Below are 18,258 nucleotides of genomic sequence, written 5' to 3' on the forward strand. Positions count from 1 at the left end.
ACGAACCACGTGCCTGCTGAGCATCCTGGCGGTAGCAAAGACTGCCAAGATACGATGGCTGGGGCATGTTACTCTCCGAGCGACAACTCAACTTATTTTTTTTCGGATAAACACTTTCCAACAAGGTTGCAGTTACAAAAACGTAGTATATAATTTATTTACAAGTCTTTTCGGTAAAAGGCATATATGTGTTTGTGTAAAAAAAAACAAGTTCACTTTGCCGAACTGGTACGGGGGCGTTTGCAGAGGGGTATAAGTACACACACACACATCTACTGAGTACTGATCAATATTCGTCCATACTATAAGAGAAAATCCCTACTATTCGTTCAAACGTCTTCACAACTGGGCGGGCGTGTTGCTCGTACCCTCCCTTTCCTAAACAAACAATGCAAATATCACATGACTGACACTGACACATAACCGAAAGAAAACGGACACAAAAGATTGCAAAAATAACCTCCCAAAACACTAAACTGGTAAAACACAGAAGAAAAGAAAAGAGGGGGAGGCATTTGAGGAAAAAGAACCGTTCACGCCGTGCCCGGGATACGGTGTGTATGGCTGCACTTTACGGATGGAAATAGTCCACACTCAAAACAAGCTTACTGGACTCCAACATCGTAAAGAATCACTGAAAACATACCCACGGCCACGTGTGTGCGGTTGCTTTAACGGCGGTTTTTTTTTTCTCTCGACGCAACGCCTCGGCTCAATCTACAGCTTCTGCAGCTCGGTTGCGTCTTTGTAAATGCTCGCGTTCGATGTCTTAACGATACCAACGGAAAACTCATCATCGTCCAGCGTGGCCAGCAGTCCGTCCTCCTTCGTGTCTTTGCCGCGTCCGAACAACCTAGTTTTGCGCGTGTGCGTGTATGTGGGGGAGGAGATAGAAAACAGACCATGGGTAAGTGATGATCTTCTATAAGGCCGTAAAAAAAAGGATGACACTCGAGAAAAGGTTACATTGTGTACATTAATTCAGTGTTAAACACATACCAATACAAATAAAAACCAAAACAAAAGTAAATTAAGGTTTACCGCTTTTTATCAGAACTACCCATCATTTTCGCCGCAAATCCTTACATGGCAGTGTACAGCTTCTGTGTCTTCCACCTGTCCGCTACCGCTGTGGCAAGCGCGCCAATCGTTTTCTTTTATTATACGGGGTGTTATTTTTTAAACATAAAGTGTCAAAGTAAATAATGTAACTGATGATAAATATCCCAACGAAAAGTAAAGCAAAACGAAAAACATTCCTCCAAAACGTAACTATAAACTAAGTAATCAAATAAAGCGATTTGTTTTGCTGGCACTGATCTAAGTAAGTGGAACGACGGTCATATATCCTTACGGTCGTACTAAGTATAATTGTAGTCCAGCTACACCGCACTACCAACGCACTACTTTAAGTTAAGGTTACACACACAGCTCCATGGCAAGCCATTGGGCCTTAAATTGTGCGCTACGCAACAACGGAAGACGATTGTTCACCCACGTGCAGTCGTTTAGTTAGTGCAAAAAAAGAGATGTGTGCATTTAAGTGAGGTTAGTGATGTAGTAGTAGTAGTAGTAGTACAGGCAGATGGGTGAGTTAGGTGTTAACGGGAGCTCTTAAGAAACTGAAAACAAAATAGAAAATAATCATAAACTGTTAAGCGGAACTCATAAGAAAACATAATTAGAAACCCGAGAAATAAACGCAGCAGCAAAGCTGGGGTGGATGCATGAGTGTTAGTGACTGCTCCCCCTTTGATGTCTGTTTAGCGAATGATGGTAAAGAATGACATGGGCAATATCCGGCGTTGCTTACTTGGCCAGTGTGGAGCTGGTCGAGCGGGCCAGATTCGGCCGCGGTATGTCGTCGAGCCCACGGTGTACCGAGATGCTGTCCGGATCGAGGAACGCACCGGCCTCCATCAACTCCACGTACTCGGGTGTTTGCAGCGAGGCTTGGGTCGGCTTTTTGTACAGCTTTATCATGAGCGAGGAACACACCACCGAGACGGAACTAGCCGCCATCGCTGCCGATGCCATCCAGGGCTAAAACGGAACGAGATGACCGTTAACATTTCTTCATTCTTTTTTTTACGATTCTGTGGAACGGTTAAGCGACTTACCTCGAGCGTAAATCCAAACGGCGTAAATATGCCGGCGGCCAGCGGAATGCCCAACAGGTTGTACATACTGGCGAACAGGAAGTTCAAGTGAATTTTGCGCACCGTCTTCCGGGACAGATCCAAGCAGGCCACCACATCAAGCAGGTCGTTCTAAGGATGAGAAAACATATTCATAAATGTTGTTGTTTTTTTGTTAATAAATAATGCTTGTGTGCATAGATTCACACAATTTTTTGTTTTAATTTTCCTTAAACAAGCTTTTTTTCATTTTTTCTTCTTTTTTCACAAATTATTCATGTAATGTATGTACGAAATTAAAAAATAATTCAAGAAACAACCTCAACAACATGACAAACCCTGTATCTTACCCGGTAAAGCCCACCGTTGACCCACATGAGCTTAAGAGCATGCCAACTTACCCGCATCAGCACAACATCCGCCGCTTCGGCCGCCACATCCGTACCGGAGGCGATCGCAATACCCACGTCGGCCTGCGCCAGCGCCGGACTATCGTTCACACCGTCCCCGACCATCGCCACCCGCATGCCCATCTCCTGTATCCGCTGGATCTTGGCCACCTTGTGCGACGGCAGCACTTCCGCAAACACCCGATTGATGCCCACCTGGCGGGCAATGCTAGCGGCCGTATTTTTGTTATCACCCGTCAGCAGTATCACCTCGATGCCCATCCGCTTGAGCGTGTACACCGCCAAATGTGCCTCCGGCTTCACCATGTCCGACACCGACAGCATACACACGAGCTGCCCGTTCATCGCGCACAGTATCGCCGTATGGCCCATCTGCTCCTCCTCCGACATGCGTATGTTCACCTCGGGCGGCACAACGATCGCATTCCGCGCCATCCACTCTCGATTTCCGATCAGCACGTTGTACTCGTTCACGTCGGCAAACGCTTCGCCGGACCCGGCATCCCCACCGGTACCGGCCAGGCCCTCGCCGATCGGTTCCAGGTGGAGCAGCTGCTGCAGCTCGATCGTGTTCTTCTGAGAAGCGCTCAGCTGCGGGATCAGTTCCTCCACGACGGCACCGTTCATGAACAGTGGCTGCTGCTGCTGCTGCTGCTCGCTGCGGTAAGAGTTTTGATAGTTGCGCATTTTCTCCGACTGCTGCACGCGCTTCAGCGTGTCGCCGACGTTCGAGATGACGCACCGAATGCCACACCCGGGCACGGCCGAGAAGTTGCTGCACCTGCCAAAGCCATCGATTTCAAGCGTCTCCTTCACGTACTTTACGATCGCCGTCGCAATCGGATGCTCGCTGTTTACCTCCGCCGATCCGACGATGGTGAGTGCGCGGGCAAGGGAACAAACTGCCGGCTTTACCAGCATGCAGATGCGCGACGTCATCGGCATGCCGTGCGTGATCGTGCCCGTCTTGTCGAATACGATCGTCTTCACTTTGTGTGCGTTTTCGAGCGGCCCGGCCCCCTTCACGAGAATGCCGTGCAGGGCACCGACGCCGGTCGACACCATGACGGCGGTCGGGGTGGCAAGCCCCAGCGCGCACGGGCAGGCGATCGCCAGCACGCTCAGCGCACAGCGGAACGCGTAGCTGACGATGATTTCCGAGGGCGTAAGCCCTTCCTTGTCCCGATCGCTGGCCGGGATGTGGCCGATATCGATGTACCCGGAAACGATCCACCCGACCAGCGTGATCACCGAAACGGCCACCACGAACGGCACGAAGTAGCCAGCGATCCGGTCGGCCAGCTGCTGTATGGGCGCTTTCGATGTTTGCGCCTCCTCGACCAGCTTCACGATTTGTGCCAGCGTCGTGTGCTCGCCCGTGTGCGTCGCCTGCATCAGCAGCAGCCCGTTCTGGTTGATCGAACCACCGATCACGACGGCACCCTTCTTCTTCGGCACCGGCATGGACTCGCCCGTGATTAAGCTTTCGTCGCAGGTCGAGTTGCCGCACAGTATCTTGCCGTCCACCGGCACCTTGCTGCCCGGGACCACCTTCAGTATGTCGCCCCGCTGCACCAGATCCACCGAGATGACCTTCTCCGACAGGACGGCATAGTCCGGGCCGAGCGTGACGAGCGTTGCCTCGGTCGCCTTCAGCGAAAGCAGCTTCGACAGCGCTTCGGACGTTTTGCCCTTCGCGATGTGCTCCATCCACCGTCCGAGCGAGATGAAGATGAACAGCATCGGCGGTGTATCGAAGAAGGTCAGTGGAGAGGTGTGCTGCTCCAGCACCATGGCCGCTACCAGCACGCCCACCGAGTACAGGTAGCTCACCGTGGTGGCCATCGTGATCAGCACGTCCATGTTGCTCGCCCCATGCTTCACGGCCCGGTACGCCTGGATGTAAAAATGCCACCCACCGACAAACTGGACCGGCGTCGAGAGCGTGAACATGATCAGATTCTCCAGCGACAGCCCCGGCAGCACGCAGCACATCTCCTCGTGGCTGCGCTCGTGCATCAGCACCATAAAGTACACCATCGCGATCATGCACGGCCCGCCGAAAACGAGCGAGACGAGAAACGCGTTGCGCCACTTGCGAATCTCCTCCTTGTGCTCGAGATAGTTGTGCGCCATCTTGTCCTTGCCCGAGAGTACGCGCGTCGCAAAGCCGAGCCCCTCGATCGCTTCGCAAATGGTGCGCGCACCGGTGCGCTCGTTGTTAAACTTAAACCGGCCCCGCTTGAGCGTGAGTGCGACGGACGCCTGCAGGACGCCCGGTATTTTCAGCGCCGTCTGCTCAATCTTTGCCACACAGGACCCGCACGTCATGCCGAGAATTTCAATCTCCACGTCCGTCTCGCCCGTGCCGGGCTCCTCGAGCACCTCGGTCGGGAAGCCGAGCTCCGTGATCGATTTCGCAACGTCGGCGGGCGTCGTTAACCGTTCGTCGTACTTTACTTCCGCCTTGGCGGCGAGCAGCGCGATCAGGATCGACTCCACGCCGTATATCTTGCGGCAGTGCTTCTCGATTGCCGACACGCAGCTCGCACACGTCATGCCCTGGACGTGTAGAAAGCAGCGCCTTAGCTGCGCCGACTCGTCCGCTTTCTTTTTCGGCGTTAAGCTACCGTTGGTCGCGTGCTTTTTGCCGTTCGTTTGGGGGGAGGATCGTGCTCGCTGCTGTTCTGGTTGGTGCTGTTCGCCGGCCACCCGTGCCTCGAATCCCATGTCGTCGATCTGTTCAGCGATCGCTTCCGCCGTCGTCTGGCGCCCGTCGTACTCTACGATGCCGAGCCGCTCGTCTAGCAGCACGCGGATGGAGATCACCCCTGGACGGTCTTTAATGTTTCCTTCGATGTTTCTCACGCACGATTGGCAGGTCATGCCTTCGATGGAGATGCGTGTCGTTCGTACGTCCGATTTCTGGTTCGTCGTTTCACTGTCACTTTCGACGCCTTCGACGAGGATGGATCGCTTCGGACCGGCGCTCGATGCACCCGGTTCCGTGTACGTGCACTCGAAGCCCATATCGTCAATGTCCGCTGCTAGCTGGGCCGGATCGGTAAGCGACGGATCGTAGTCAATGTAGCCGGCATTTTCTGCCAGCACCACGTTGATCTTGATCACGCCTAGCTTGCTGCCGATCGTGCCTTCGATGTTGCGCACGCACGACTGGCAGGTCATGCCAATGATCGGCAGTCGTACGGAGGCAACCGGCTGCTCCAGCAGTCCAGTCGACTCACCGTAGTCGTCCATATTTTCCCTAAAATTAGAAGGAAAGTTGGATCTGTTAGTTTCATTTGTAATGTAGACAAATTAATTTCTTTTAAAGCATTTCAATTATTTTTTTCTTTTTTAAGCTCAAGTCAAAATCAAAGTTGGATAACTTTGAATTATAGTTATGAATCTGGATAAATCGTTTTAGTACATCAATGAACGTGATTGTCAAAGTTTGACATTATTGAGTCTTCAACGATTCGCGAATCCTTAAAGATCTCATACAAGATTCATACATCCGTAAAAGCATAAAAATCTTAAAGTGCTTTAAATATTGAAAAAAAAAACTTAAGATAGATATTAATCTTTTGGAACTCATGCATCTCTATCCGATAATTGTACAATCCGTACAATCCGTACAGCACTGTACTATTTTCACTGCATTTCACAGCATACACAGTTTGAATCTTAGTTTAGGTTGATTTCTTAAGAACTTAAGAATCTCAAGATTCTTTAAATATTCAAAAAACCTAAGATATTGACGGTTGATCGGTTCACGAATCTTTGCAGATTAGTATAAATTCATAAATATTCGTGAATCTTTGAAGTTTCATGAGTTATAGGTTCTGGATTCAATTCTGGATACGAATAACTCGCATTAGGCATACTCGGGAAACATTTCGATACTGAGCTTCTCCGCGATTGAATCATTTAAACTTGATCGGTTGAAGATTTAACACAATAACTCTCCTCCATCCATGCAAAATTGAGCGCTGGTGGAATATTTTGAGCTCGTGCAATAGCCCCGCCGCGGGTTACCGATGGAGAACCCGATTGTCTGCCACAATAGCACACATCGGGGCACGTACACGCCGTGCTGCGGACGAAATCTCTGTCTCAATAACCGATAACGCGAACCAGCGCCTATCAACGGCTCAGCAAATAACAAACTAACCAACGCGTAAAAGATAACGCCTGTATGCTGCTCCACTTTCCAGCGGAACGTTCGATGAGATGTACATCCATCCGCAACTCAAGTCGCAGTTGGAATATCGAAGTTTTAAATTAATGAAAAAAATACCGCAAGCTTCTGCAGAATATGTCGCCAATTTTCTCATTTCACCACAAAGCACCGAAGATGGGTATACCTCAACAGTCGCTGCGTGTCTGCCGGTACGTGGAATTCTTTCGATTCTAGCGACATCTTGGTGCGCGACACAAATTAACACTCAATTTAAACGATTATTTCGATCGCTGGGTTCTCCTTCACAAAATGTCACGCAATTCTGGGCGCCTCGAAATCGACCGTCTTTCTTCCACTTTTGTAGCAACTGGGCGGTGGCGGAAATCCATCCAAAAGCACATGGAGGTGCACCGTGCAGGTCAATCCAGTTCTTTACCATGCGACTATCGCGCACCGTGACTCCAATGCAACTGATTATCATCGATCTATGGGAGGAGCTTCCGTGAGAGACTTAAAAAACACCCTTATCAGCACATCGTTCCGCATATCGGTCTAATCGGCGGAGACTATGTCTTCGTCTCCAAGGAGCGCCGGTGGGAAATAAGGAGACAATTTTATTTCGCTCACGAACCATTCCCTCCACTGGGCTGAGTAGAGCGGGATGAGATGAGAGCAGGAGCGGGCAATCAGAGTCGTGCAGTTGTGCATAAGAGAGCATAAACGGGTAAAAAAAAACATGTCGTTTGTTGTTTGCATTAGTTCCTATCGTCTGGTGAATAAAATTGGAAAAAACAAACAAACAAAACTATAAAAAGACGGTGTTACGATCCCATTTCAAATGGATTTGTTATGCAATACTATTACAAGCGTGCTTTGAATTCGTCATCCAATAATTTTGCTATCGGTGCGAAGTACTTCAAAATGCAAACATAAAAGACAAGTCATCGTTATTTGTAGAATAGATATTTCCCTTATGACTCACAATGAATGAGTATGACTTAATATTCGTTAGCTTTGAACAAGCATTTTTTAGTAATATGTCGGTACTATCATAACAAATATCATTACAAACGGAGGTACTCCCATCAATCTTTTTCTTGGAAGATCATACACACCAGAGAAAGATGACATCTAATACTGTCGAATTGTGGGAACTCCGAATCCAAGAAAAACTAGGATCTGCACTGATCATATCCATCAAAGATGTTACTTCACGAGGCAATTCATTGTGAACTCCATCAGATATAACACATTTGGTATTTATGATATCATTCTGCTATAGAAGAAAGGAAGACCGGCTAGACAGTCATCAGATCTTAAAGCAGCAGTTGTCCAGGAAGGCCCAATTAAAGAGATGAAGAAAACGATCATGCGGCAGAAAATAACTGCATACGATAGACATTGTCGAGGCTGTGAAAAATATACGATCACTTGCAATAGCGATCGTCCGATCCGTGTGGACAATAGTGATTGTCCTGAAACCGTGTACATTACGGCAATTACTCAGTCAAAACAAGGCTTTAATCATTACACGAACTAAGCATAACCTCAAACATATTTCCATCCTGCCGTTAGGGTGCCTATAAGGATTTGGAAGCACATTTTTTGTAGAATTCTTAACAAACGTAGAGTTCAAAAGTCGACGTTTGGAATTCTTGAAGGAAAACTTTTGAAGAATTGCATCGCCACTCATATTTGTTTGATTATTACAGAAACTTCGTGAAAAACCTCTAGTACATATTAGAAGACAAAGCAAATTTTTGATTTCAAATGAAATATCATAAAATTGCTCATGTTCTACATCTTCCGAGCTATTTTCATCACCAACATGAAGGATTCACATCACTGAATTCTAGCATCTAAATGGCATTTAAGTCTTTGTGCTATCGTAAAACGTAGAATGCGATACACTACGTTTCCCGTCCAGTGGTCCGAATTGTATCATTATCTTGGTGCAAATAAGCAAATATTGATCTTCATCATCTCCGCAAGTAATTCTATCCGAACTGCCATTGTGGCACTATTGTATCCCCTCCATCACGTTTTTGTCTTATACTGCTGCTTGCCAAATCGCCTTCAATCCCACACGGGACCCCAACAACTAAAAGTAGAAGAAACACCGCTCATAAGTGTACAAGAAAAACGTGAAAAATCGGTTGCGCTTTCATACGTATTCTCCCCCACTTTGGAAATTTTTGGTCCACAGTGGATGGTATAGCAACAGCAACGGCAGCCTAAGTTATTTCTCTGGTGGAGCAACCCGCACACACGAACCGAAAGCCGTCGTCGTTGCCTTTGTTATTTCATGTAGCGGAAAGCGGCACCTCTCGTAGACGTAATGATTGGAGTTACACTGCCGTTGCTCTCGCTCCATTTTTTGCGACCGTTTGCTGGCCCGACTAGTGCCACCAGTCAACTCATTAAACACCATCTAATGTCGAAGAATCGAATTTCGAAGAAAGCACCGTTTGTGATGATTACCTGCTTGTACCGTACCCGTTGTTCCACATTTTCACCACAGCAGCTGTTGTAGCTCAGAACCGGAACTTGAAGCTGGCCAGTTGGGCACAGTTAGGTTAAGATTTGACACTGGACAACACTCCCTGCTTTTTCGTTGGTAACTTTCGGCTACACCATTATTGAAGCATGGGATTAGAGCAGGTTGAAGGTTGCCCACTCCTTAAAATATGGTTTTATGAACACGTCCGACGACCTTGAAGCTGTGGCCGGATTTGAAAGTAACGTCACCGTTTTCTAACCACCTATTAAATGATCGCACGTCACTGCTAGGCGTAGAGATTAATGCGCAATCGTGGCCGGACAACAACCCTTAGGTTTTACGCTTCACGCAGCTGCTGCAACAACGCGATCGAGATTGGGAACGATCACAACAACGCGCAACTACACCGTGTGAGTGAGTCGTTGTCTGACTCAAGTTTCGGACTCGAACTGGAGGAGCTTTCACCCATCACACGAAACGCCCTCGTCAGTCGACGGGAAAAACCGAGCCGGTTTTTTTTCGTTAAGGGTGGGGGTTGGTTCATTGGTTGGTATGAAACATGTTACACAGATACACAGAGAGCCACACATCGTAACTACGATCGCCGACATATATTCGTGCATTTCCCTCTCCCGCTACGATCGCGTATGTTTTGATCATTCCACCGTATCTCGACCGTCCCCTGGCTGAAGTAAACAAATCTCTACCATACCACACGCACACTTGGAGCAACTTGTATGCCTAAAAAAAGCTCAATTAGAATACATCCCCTAGATCATGTTTTTTTTTGCACAACAACACACTCAAAATGTAAATGCTGCTCATTAATCAGCTGAGGCTCGAACATACCGCTGGTGATGAGGGAACAACAAAACCACGCCAGAGCATCACGCTTATCAGGTGGAAGCAAGATTAAAAAAAAACATGCACAGCTCGAGAATTAATAAAAACATTGCTTGTAAAACTTTGAAGATGACACGATAGTAGCATTTCCAGTACCAGTGCCTAGCACTTAATTACAATAAATCGTATAATCGTGCTTTATCATACGTTTCCAACAACTCCGGACTAGTGTTGGCCGTTCCGGTCCGAACCTAGTAAAAAAGTTCCGTTCTTTATGTAGGCCGTTCCGTTCCGATCCTTTATACAAAATCGTTCCGTTCCGTTCATTCCGTTCTTTCCGTTCATTCCGCTCCGTTCCGTTCATTCCGTTCTTTCCGTTCATTCCGCTCCGTTCCGTTCATTCCGTTCATTCCGTTCCGTTCCGTTCATTTCGTTCTTTCCGTTCATTTCGTTCTTTCCGTTCATTCCGTTCTTTCCGTTCATTCCGTTCCGTTCAATACGTTCTTTCCGTTCACTCCGTTGCGGTCTTTGCCGCTTCAATATTGTCAGCAAGGTGCTATCGTTCGTGCGTTCCGTTCTTTAAAAAAACCGGCTTTGTCCGGCTGTTGCTTGCTGCATGCAAGATAACTGTTCACTCTTTCTCGCACACAGTATGTGTTGCCTGTGCACTCTCCCATGCTCACAGGAATATTCATCGCACTTCGTCGCGTATCGTTTATAAAAATCGTGATAAGCGAAACCAAAATATGTTATTTGGTGTTATGGTGTTATTTGTAACATCTATTATACTTTTTGTTATAATTTAGCTTATCCTAACCAGACAAATAATTATTATAAAATTTAAATCTGTACTCATATGGCAGAACGGGTTGGAAGAGATGTATTTTAATATGCGATTATGAACAACGAAAAATAAAATGTATTTATTTTTTATGCCACGATATCCGCTTGATCTTGGTACTCGGCATGATTCCAATATTTAGCCATTCGATTCGAAGCATTCTGTTCCATTCGACAACCGTTTGAGTGCCGTTATGTTGTAAACGATTTATGTGAAAAAAAAAAAACTATTTGTTGTAAGTAGTAAGTGAACTTCAAATAATTAGTCAATCTAGTGATACAATCGTCAACTCCTACCGCTCAATAACATCGGCATGGGTAAAGGCTCGAATGGATCGTGCCCCCATACGCTGGGATGATTATCCTGCTATGGGCATTTAAGTTACTGATAGCCAAGCCTATTAGTGGTACAGGAAGGCTTTGACCGAAAATGGTCGTCGCATCTACAAAGTTAAAAAAATGCTAGATAATAAATGCATGCTTTATATTAGCACAGCTGGTACAGCTTACTGGATATAGGATGAACCCATTTGGATTTGGTGATTTCAGAATGATGATTTAAGAAACGCCTTTTCATATCCTGTCTCAAGTAACACCCCCCCCCCCCCCCCCCCCCCCCGGATGACAGTTTGGCTTGACAGTGACAGCTCTGGGTCGGTTCATTTGCACCCCAGGTTCACGTTCCGTTCTTTTTGAAAAATGAACTAGTTCCGTTCCGTTCCTTTTTTTAACGAAATTCCCAACACTACTCCGGACACTGGAATGCAAATTGAAAATATTTAAAAAAAAAAAAAGATTTTAAAATCTGTGCAAGATAAAATACATTTGTATTTGAAACGTGAGTATCAAAAAGCCGTAATTTAGAACAAATATGGATACTAACTGCAGCTATCAGAATCTGTTAGGTAGTGTCGTGGCAAGCGTTTGGCCGTACGTTCAACAGCTCTGACGTTCAAATCTAATCTAAAGCTAATGTATATCGTTATATAGACACACTTAATTATAACTATAAAATAGATGTTATGTTATATATTCTACATGAAGAGCTGATTTTTCATATATTTGGCTTCTGGGTACTTTAAGTATCTAATAGATACTATCTACTATAATTTTCCACTAAGACCAATAATATAACCAATAAACAGCCCACAAATTATAGATATTGGTTTTCTAAGGTGCTTTTCATTTGACACATTATTTCTATAAATAATCCAATAATGCCACTCTTACATACCGTTCATTCCACATCATCTCTAGCCTCTTTCCAGCGCTATATTCTTGTTCCTATCCCTCTTAGCTCGCACATTTTATGGTAATGTCAATATTTGCGAAATGTCGACAAATCTCCACATCGCCCCATATGCGTAGGTTTCGTGATTTCGTGCGACTTACAATTAATCGTGTATGCGACAGGCAGAGGGGAAGGAGTTGCGTTTATTTCCTTCCACATACGTTTGCGAATGCCTTCGAAACTGGAGCACGGAGTTGTGCACGGAACACTCAGAGGGGTTGGGCGAGAATGAGAGTGGGGTCGATTTGCCCTTACATAAGCCGAGTGGTGGGAAATGAACCCCAAGGTTGGGTCGGCGAGTCGTTCGCCAATTAATGGTGCGATAGTGGTATACAGATACAATTTTCAATAAACGATACTTTAAATAGAGGGTCAAATGCAAAATATTGAGTTAAAACCGTCTAAAGAGTTATTTAAAATACGGTTGATCGAATAATTATGATCATTTCCATCAATTAAAAAAGATTACAATAAAATGAAAGCTGCAAATCTAACAGGAAGAAGCAAAAAAGATAAATTGGCTTAATTTTTAACATTCATTTGATTATGAATAAACGGCACACAACAAAAAACATTGATGGAATTTCCGAATAGCTCTTGGTAGATATGATCAATTTAGCAACCATTTACATTCTTTGGAATACAATTGGCGTTCTGCGGTCTTTCCAGTTTTTCAAACGAGATTGAACAGAATTTAACACGCGCATTAAGCCAAGTAACGGCGACCGACAAGAAGCCTGCAGACTTGGACCTTAACAATATGTTGTACTTCTCTTACGTTGAACAGCAAGCAAGAGAATAATTCTCGCTACAGGTAGACGATACTAACCAAGAATCACAAATCGGTCTATACAAAGGTCGAAGCGTCTGTCATTAGACCGCCGGGCGTCCCCAAGTATCTGCAAACTACCAACAATTTGTGAAGTATAAGCTGATAACGCAATGAAGCACAATCATGTGGAACAACGTGAAACACTTCCAAAAATAACTTATTGCCAGTTCTTGTTCTTGTTCTCGTAAAATATGCACAGCACAAACTGGTTTCCATTCGTTGTTTTTTAATTAAAATAATGCACTCATTTACCAAACAAATTTAATCAAATCAATTGCAAAGCAAGGAATGCAACAAATTATACAATGTGTTACATCCACTTCCTCCAACACAACATCCAAATGGGTTTGCCATAGTTATTATGTATAGAGTCAATTCAAACCCACCGAAACAACCTTCAGTGGGTGATGTTTTACGCCTCATCAGTCCACCTGTTGCATTTTGGCGCATTTTTTTCGCACCCTTCCAGCCAGCGGTTGAAGTAGTAACAGCACCGCATATGTCGGTCATAGACTAACCGTGGCTGCAAGGTAACTGGATAGCATCCACAACATGCATTAATCGGATACAGTACTAGCAGACGATGCGCACAAGGGTAGATCTATCACAGTACGAATAATAAAACAGCATTTAGTGAAGCTTCTATTACACCATTTACTTTGAAGCTTATCTATGCAGGTAGTTCCCGGAATGAGTTATAAACACCCGCAGCTACAAGGTTCTGAAACGTGCTGGAACTGCTCAATCAACTCAAAATCTTATTCCAAACAAAATCTCTCCAATGCCAGTGTTTAAGCACACAATAGGAGAGCAGTGTTTGATAGGGAACTTGCTCCAGACGTAACGTAAGCCCATCGGTTGGGAGAGTACAAGTGTAGCCGGAGCTTATCTTACCCAAGTTACCAAGGAGTATAAACAGTATGCCGAGACAACCAACTTCGCGGCTCCCTGTCGCTAGAGCAATCATTTACGATCTTCTCATTGACGTCAGTACAAATTTAGTAAAAAAAATTAAACGCTTTTTTGTAGCTTTTCTTAGCACCGAACCAATATTCGGTATTTCTACACATACTGAAGCATTATTACATAGTCTTTATCAGTGAACATAGTTCAAGTATTGCCCTTTTACATTCGAAGATCGGTTAATGATCTTCTTTTGGTGCATCTCTTGTTCGCTTCACTCTGTGCGCCGTCCGGACTAAATGTCAAACGCAAACGATGCCCTGAGGTATATGTCCTTGCCAGGTGATCTTTAATCGTGTGCCCGGAGAGATAGCCACTCCCCGCTAACGGGAGCTACTTCTCCCGATAACTGATGATTTGTTGGGCCCGGTTTCACAACTACTTGAAATCCGATACTCCGGAGGTCGTTCTCTTCAAGAAGCTCGTAGATTAGTGCGTCTTTTTTTTTGCAACACTTGAGCGGTGGTAAAGTACCATCGTTTTTGCTGAAGCAAATAACACACTAGACAACTGAAGAACTAGAAGCTTGGTTATTCACCATCCTCAAACAGATAAGGCTAGTTTTTTCTTGTTTCATTACCCATTAATTTCACCGCCATTGTTGATAAGCAGTGCGTACTGGACACCCTGCCCAGCACCGTTCTGCTGTGATGATTTGTTGATGTTTTTGAGGAAATTCATCGCATCTCGTTGGTCTGTCTGCTCGGCTTGTCTGTTCGCGTTGTTTTACAATCTACAAACACTGGGCCAACTCTCTTGCCACCACTACCGCCTTTTTTCACTGCCCAAGCTTTTTCCCAACTTTCACAACTTCAGACACACCGGAGGCCGGAGCCGGATCTTTAATACTGTGTAAAAAATGCCTGTACCCTCCTCCTGGCCATTACATATTACTTTCACCATTCGACACTGCCACTAGTAACAACACAACTGCCTAGGCCGGCGCCCGTGTTAAACCGACCCACACGTACGCACGGAAAACCGCTCCAACACACGCCACTACCTAACCGTCCAGGATACACTAAAACTGATCCGATCCTATCCGGCAAAGTACGTTGTAACGCGCGCAGCTCAACGTTCGCTCACGAACGGTCCCAAACGAACTGTGGCCGTGCGGTGCAGCTTTGTCTGTTCGCGGGCTCCAAGAGCTTTGCCAACAGGGACTGCTATTCGAAGGGCGCCCTTCCTTCCTGTATTGGTGTGTTTGCGCCGTCGAACGCCGTTTGATGGCCTATCGCCGCGCTTAGATTAGTGGAAACAGGCGCGCGCTATTATCGCCCGTTCCAGCTGTGTGGGTTGCCTGCGATCACGTCGTTTCGAGTGTGTCGGTGGTATTGGTGGAAACTTTAACCGACACTACCATGCGCGTGAGTAACGCACATGTGTTGGCGAACATTAGAAAATCGTTTGTGGTGTTGGTGCAGCGGTGTTGGTGTTTTGGTTTCAATTGTTTACCATTCAGCGGTTTGTTATTAATTTAAAACGCTTCATTAAAAACTGGCCTAAAGCGGTTGAAAAAGCTGTTGTTAAGTTTGGTGTTTTTTTAAGGTTTATTAAGAGTTTGTTAAGAGTGTGTTTGCCTAAATTACTATGTTATTTTTAAGAAGAGCAACTCAATAAATTGAAAAACAAGAGTCACAAGATCGTTTTCATAAACAGTCAACTGTGGATCGAGCCGTTTAAGTGATTGTCTAGCTTTTAGATGAATCATTCGGTGGAGTCTGTTGCTGAGTCATTCCGATATCAAGAATTACGGTCTAGGATGCTTTGTCTCCTTCAACAACACAAACAGATTTTAAAATAATGAACTATTTTTTAAATTTTTGAGGATTAATACATACTAAAAATTTCAACAGCCTAGGGTCAAAGCTATGATATACTTATTCAATATACAGTCAACTCTTTTTCTTATTTAAAAATGTTCAAATAAGAGGAGGGTTTCAAGTTGGAGAGGTCTCTGGACAGTACACTCTCTCTTATTGTATACTTAAATAATTATATTAACTTTTTTTTTAATTAAACACCAATCGAATTAAATGTTTAATCACCCTTCTTGGTTTGACCTTTACAGAGTATTCAGAACCTGTGCAAAAAAATAATCGATTAGAATAAATATCGAGCTCATCAAGCTCTATTACTGCGAATACTAAGACCAAAAAGATGTTGTACATAGGTAAACATTATAACTCTATTATCAATCGATTGCCACCATTCATATCCACAGTGATATCCTTCTTCGTTTCGTCGTAGCATAATGCAGAACTCATCTATGCCTTGATTGGTTGAGCCATTTTGCTACAACACGTCATCGCGATATGGGGAAAAAATGCCTTCCCACCTTGAGATAAGTTAAGAAAACCCTAAAAATAGTACACACTATGGCAAACTGTGCGTTTCCTACCAGCGTCTTAAGTACCACTTGTGATGGCTCTTTTATGTCCCTTATCTTTAGACCAAAGTAGATAGCAATCTTGCTAACACATCAGCTGTTTATCGTTAAGCTGAAAATTCTAACCCATAAGAAGCATTGCACGTTACCGTTTTGCTAGATTAGATTGCTTCCATCACACCATCCATCACATCATTGATTTGATTTTTTTTACAATGCATCACGTAAAAAAATCAAATCAATTAGATCTATAAATATTCCCACTAATTCCGCTTGCTGATTCATTGTCGCTAGAATCGTTGTGAGATTGTGCAAATATGGGACCTTTATCGCAATTTATCTAGGAAAAGGAAAGCCAAACTGTCCCGTCCAAACAAAACTGTCCCGTACACACTCCGTGCAAGTTCATTCAACTTATTTCCGCGGGCGTCACCATCAAACTCTGCCCCTCTGCGACACAACCACCCCTTTTTTACGGGTCAGCTGCCCTCAATAGTGTGTGCTGTAGCCCCCGTCACACACTGTCACACCCGTGCTATCGTGATAAGTTCGTCGATTTTTTCCACGACACACAATTTGAACAATCAATCGGTCCTGATAACGCCCGGACGGCCTAGTGATAGGCTTTGTGTGGTGGCTTCGTTCAATCATTCCAGCAGCCGTACGGTGATGATGTTCATCAAATCCATTTCGGTTCCTCTCCGCCCCCGAAAAAACCCTCTCCTCCATCGATGCAACACCCGCACGATCTCGCGTCCCATCTTGATTGCTGCACAATGGTGCAATTAAGGGCGGCGTACCAGCTAAATCGTTCGTCCATTAATACAGACCGACAACGGCTACACCCGAAGCTCGAGAATGGCTGGATCTTAGTCAGCACATTTTCAGAACTGCCTAGACCGAGACCTGACAGCGTGTTGTTCGCTTGTGCCTGCTTCCCCTAACGTTCCTTAGGGGCTGATCCATATTTTTAATAACCGACAGCATATTTTTGTTTTCTTCTATTTGCATTCTGACACTTACACAGATTTACTGATGCGTTCGGCCACATCACGCCGCGAGCTGTTGCTGCCAGTGGGCGATACTTCTTTGTTCGAGGTACCTAAAATGGGACGAAGCGAAGCAATTGGTTTGAGGAACATTCGAAAGGGTCTCATCTGTTGCATGCGTAGAAGAGCGGCGCGCGCGCCTTCGCCGGTTGTATATACGTACCACCATCGCTTTCTGATAACATTTTGTCCCCGCTGACCGACATTGTGCCCGAGATCGCTGCTGTTTCTCGGTTGACCAAACCACCTTCCAAAGCACCCTTCTTCACCCGAGGAAGGAAGAGCGGGCGGTCTTTCTACTGGACGTGTGCCCTTTGAAGTTCGCACAGGTAAACCATACGGACGCGTCTAGTGGTTGTGGGGCAGTACTACCCTCTTCAGCCGATATTACACAATCGTCGACCGATTGGGCACACGCACCCGGCAACTAGAACGAGCGCGGTTGGCGGACGTAGTACACTCGGCACACATACACACACACAAACACACGCACACGCAATCTGTTTACTTCCTTTTCAAGAGGGCCTGCTGGGATTCGCAATCATATGGCACTGGCACTCCTTCGAGCACTTCGCATTTGGTTGATTTGAGCACGAAGGGAACGTTTTGTTGAAGAGGTTAAACTTTCGCTAAGCCGAGCTTATGTTGCACACATTAAAAACCATTGCGTTGTATGCTTATGCTTATGCTTAACCCCCGGGACGGAGGGGTTGGGTCTGGTGCGAGTGTGCAAGTCTTGCACTGCACCGAAATTCCTTAAGCATGCACCACCTTCCCACTTGACAGCCTCCTACGCGACTGTTTTTGTTTCGGGCGAACC

At 45.5% G+C, this 18,258-nt stretch overlaps 1 protein-coding gene across 5 annotated transcripts; it reads right to left on the minus strand.

Moving 5' to 3' along the window:
- Positions 1-132: 132 nt before the first annotated feature.
- On the minus strand, positions 133-18,244 carry LOC121598895 (copper-transporting ATPase 1). 5 transcript variants are annotated; one of them, XM_041926251.1, is made up of 6 exons: positions 17,602-18,244; positions 17,413-17,491; positions 2,540-5,813; positions 2,121-2,270; positions 1,814-2,043; positions 133-853 (listed from the first exon to the last, which is right to left on the minus strand). In XM_041926251.1, exons 1-6 carry the CDS (start codon positions 17,642-17,644, stop codon positions 718-720), a joined length of 3,912 nt encoding a protein of 1,303 aa, XP_041782185.1. In that variant the 5' UTR covers positions 17,645-18,244; the 3' UTR covers positions 133-717. The 5 variants fall into 5 exon arrangements, with proteins under 5 accessions (XP_041782185.1, XP_041782186.1, XP_041782189.1 ...); XM_041926256.1 differs by lacking the exon at positions 133-853 and adding an exon at positions 1,102-1,622; XM_041926252.1 differs by lacking the exons at positions 17,413-17,491; positions 17,602-18,244 and adding an exon at positions 14,581-15,114.
- Positions 18,245-18,258: the final 14 nt, after the last annotated feature.

This window comes from Anopheles merus, chromosome 3L (genome assembly GCF_017562075.2).
Source record: "Anopheles merus strain MAF chromosome 3L, AmerM5.1, whole genome shotgun sequence".
Lineage (NCBI taxonomy): Eukaryota > Metazoa > Arthropoda > Insecta > Diptera > Culicidae > Anopheles > Anopheles merus.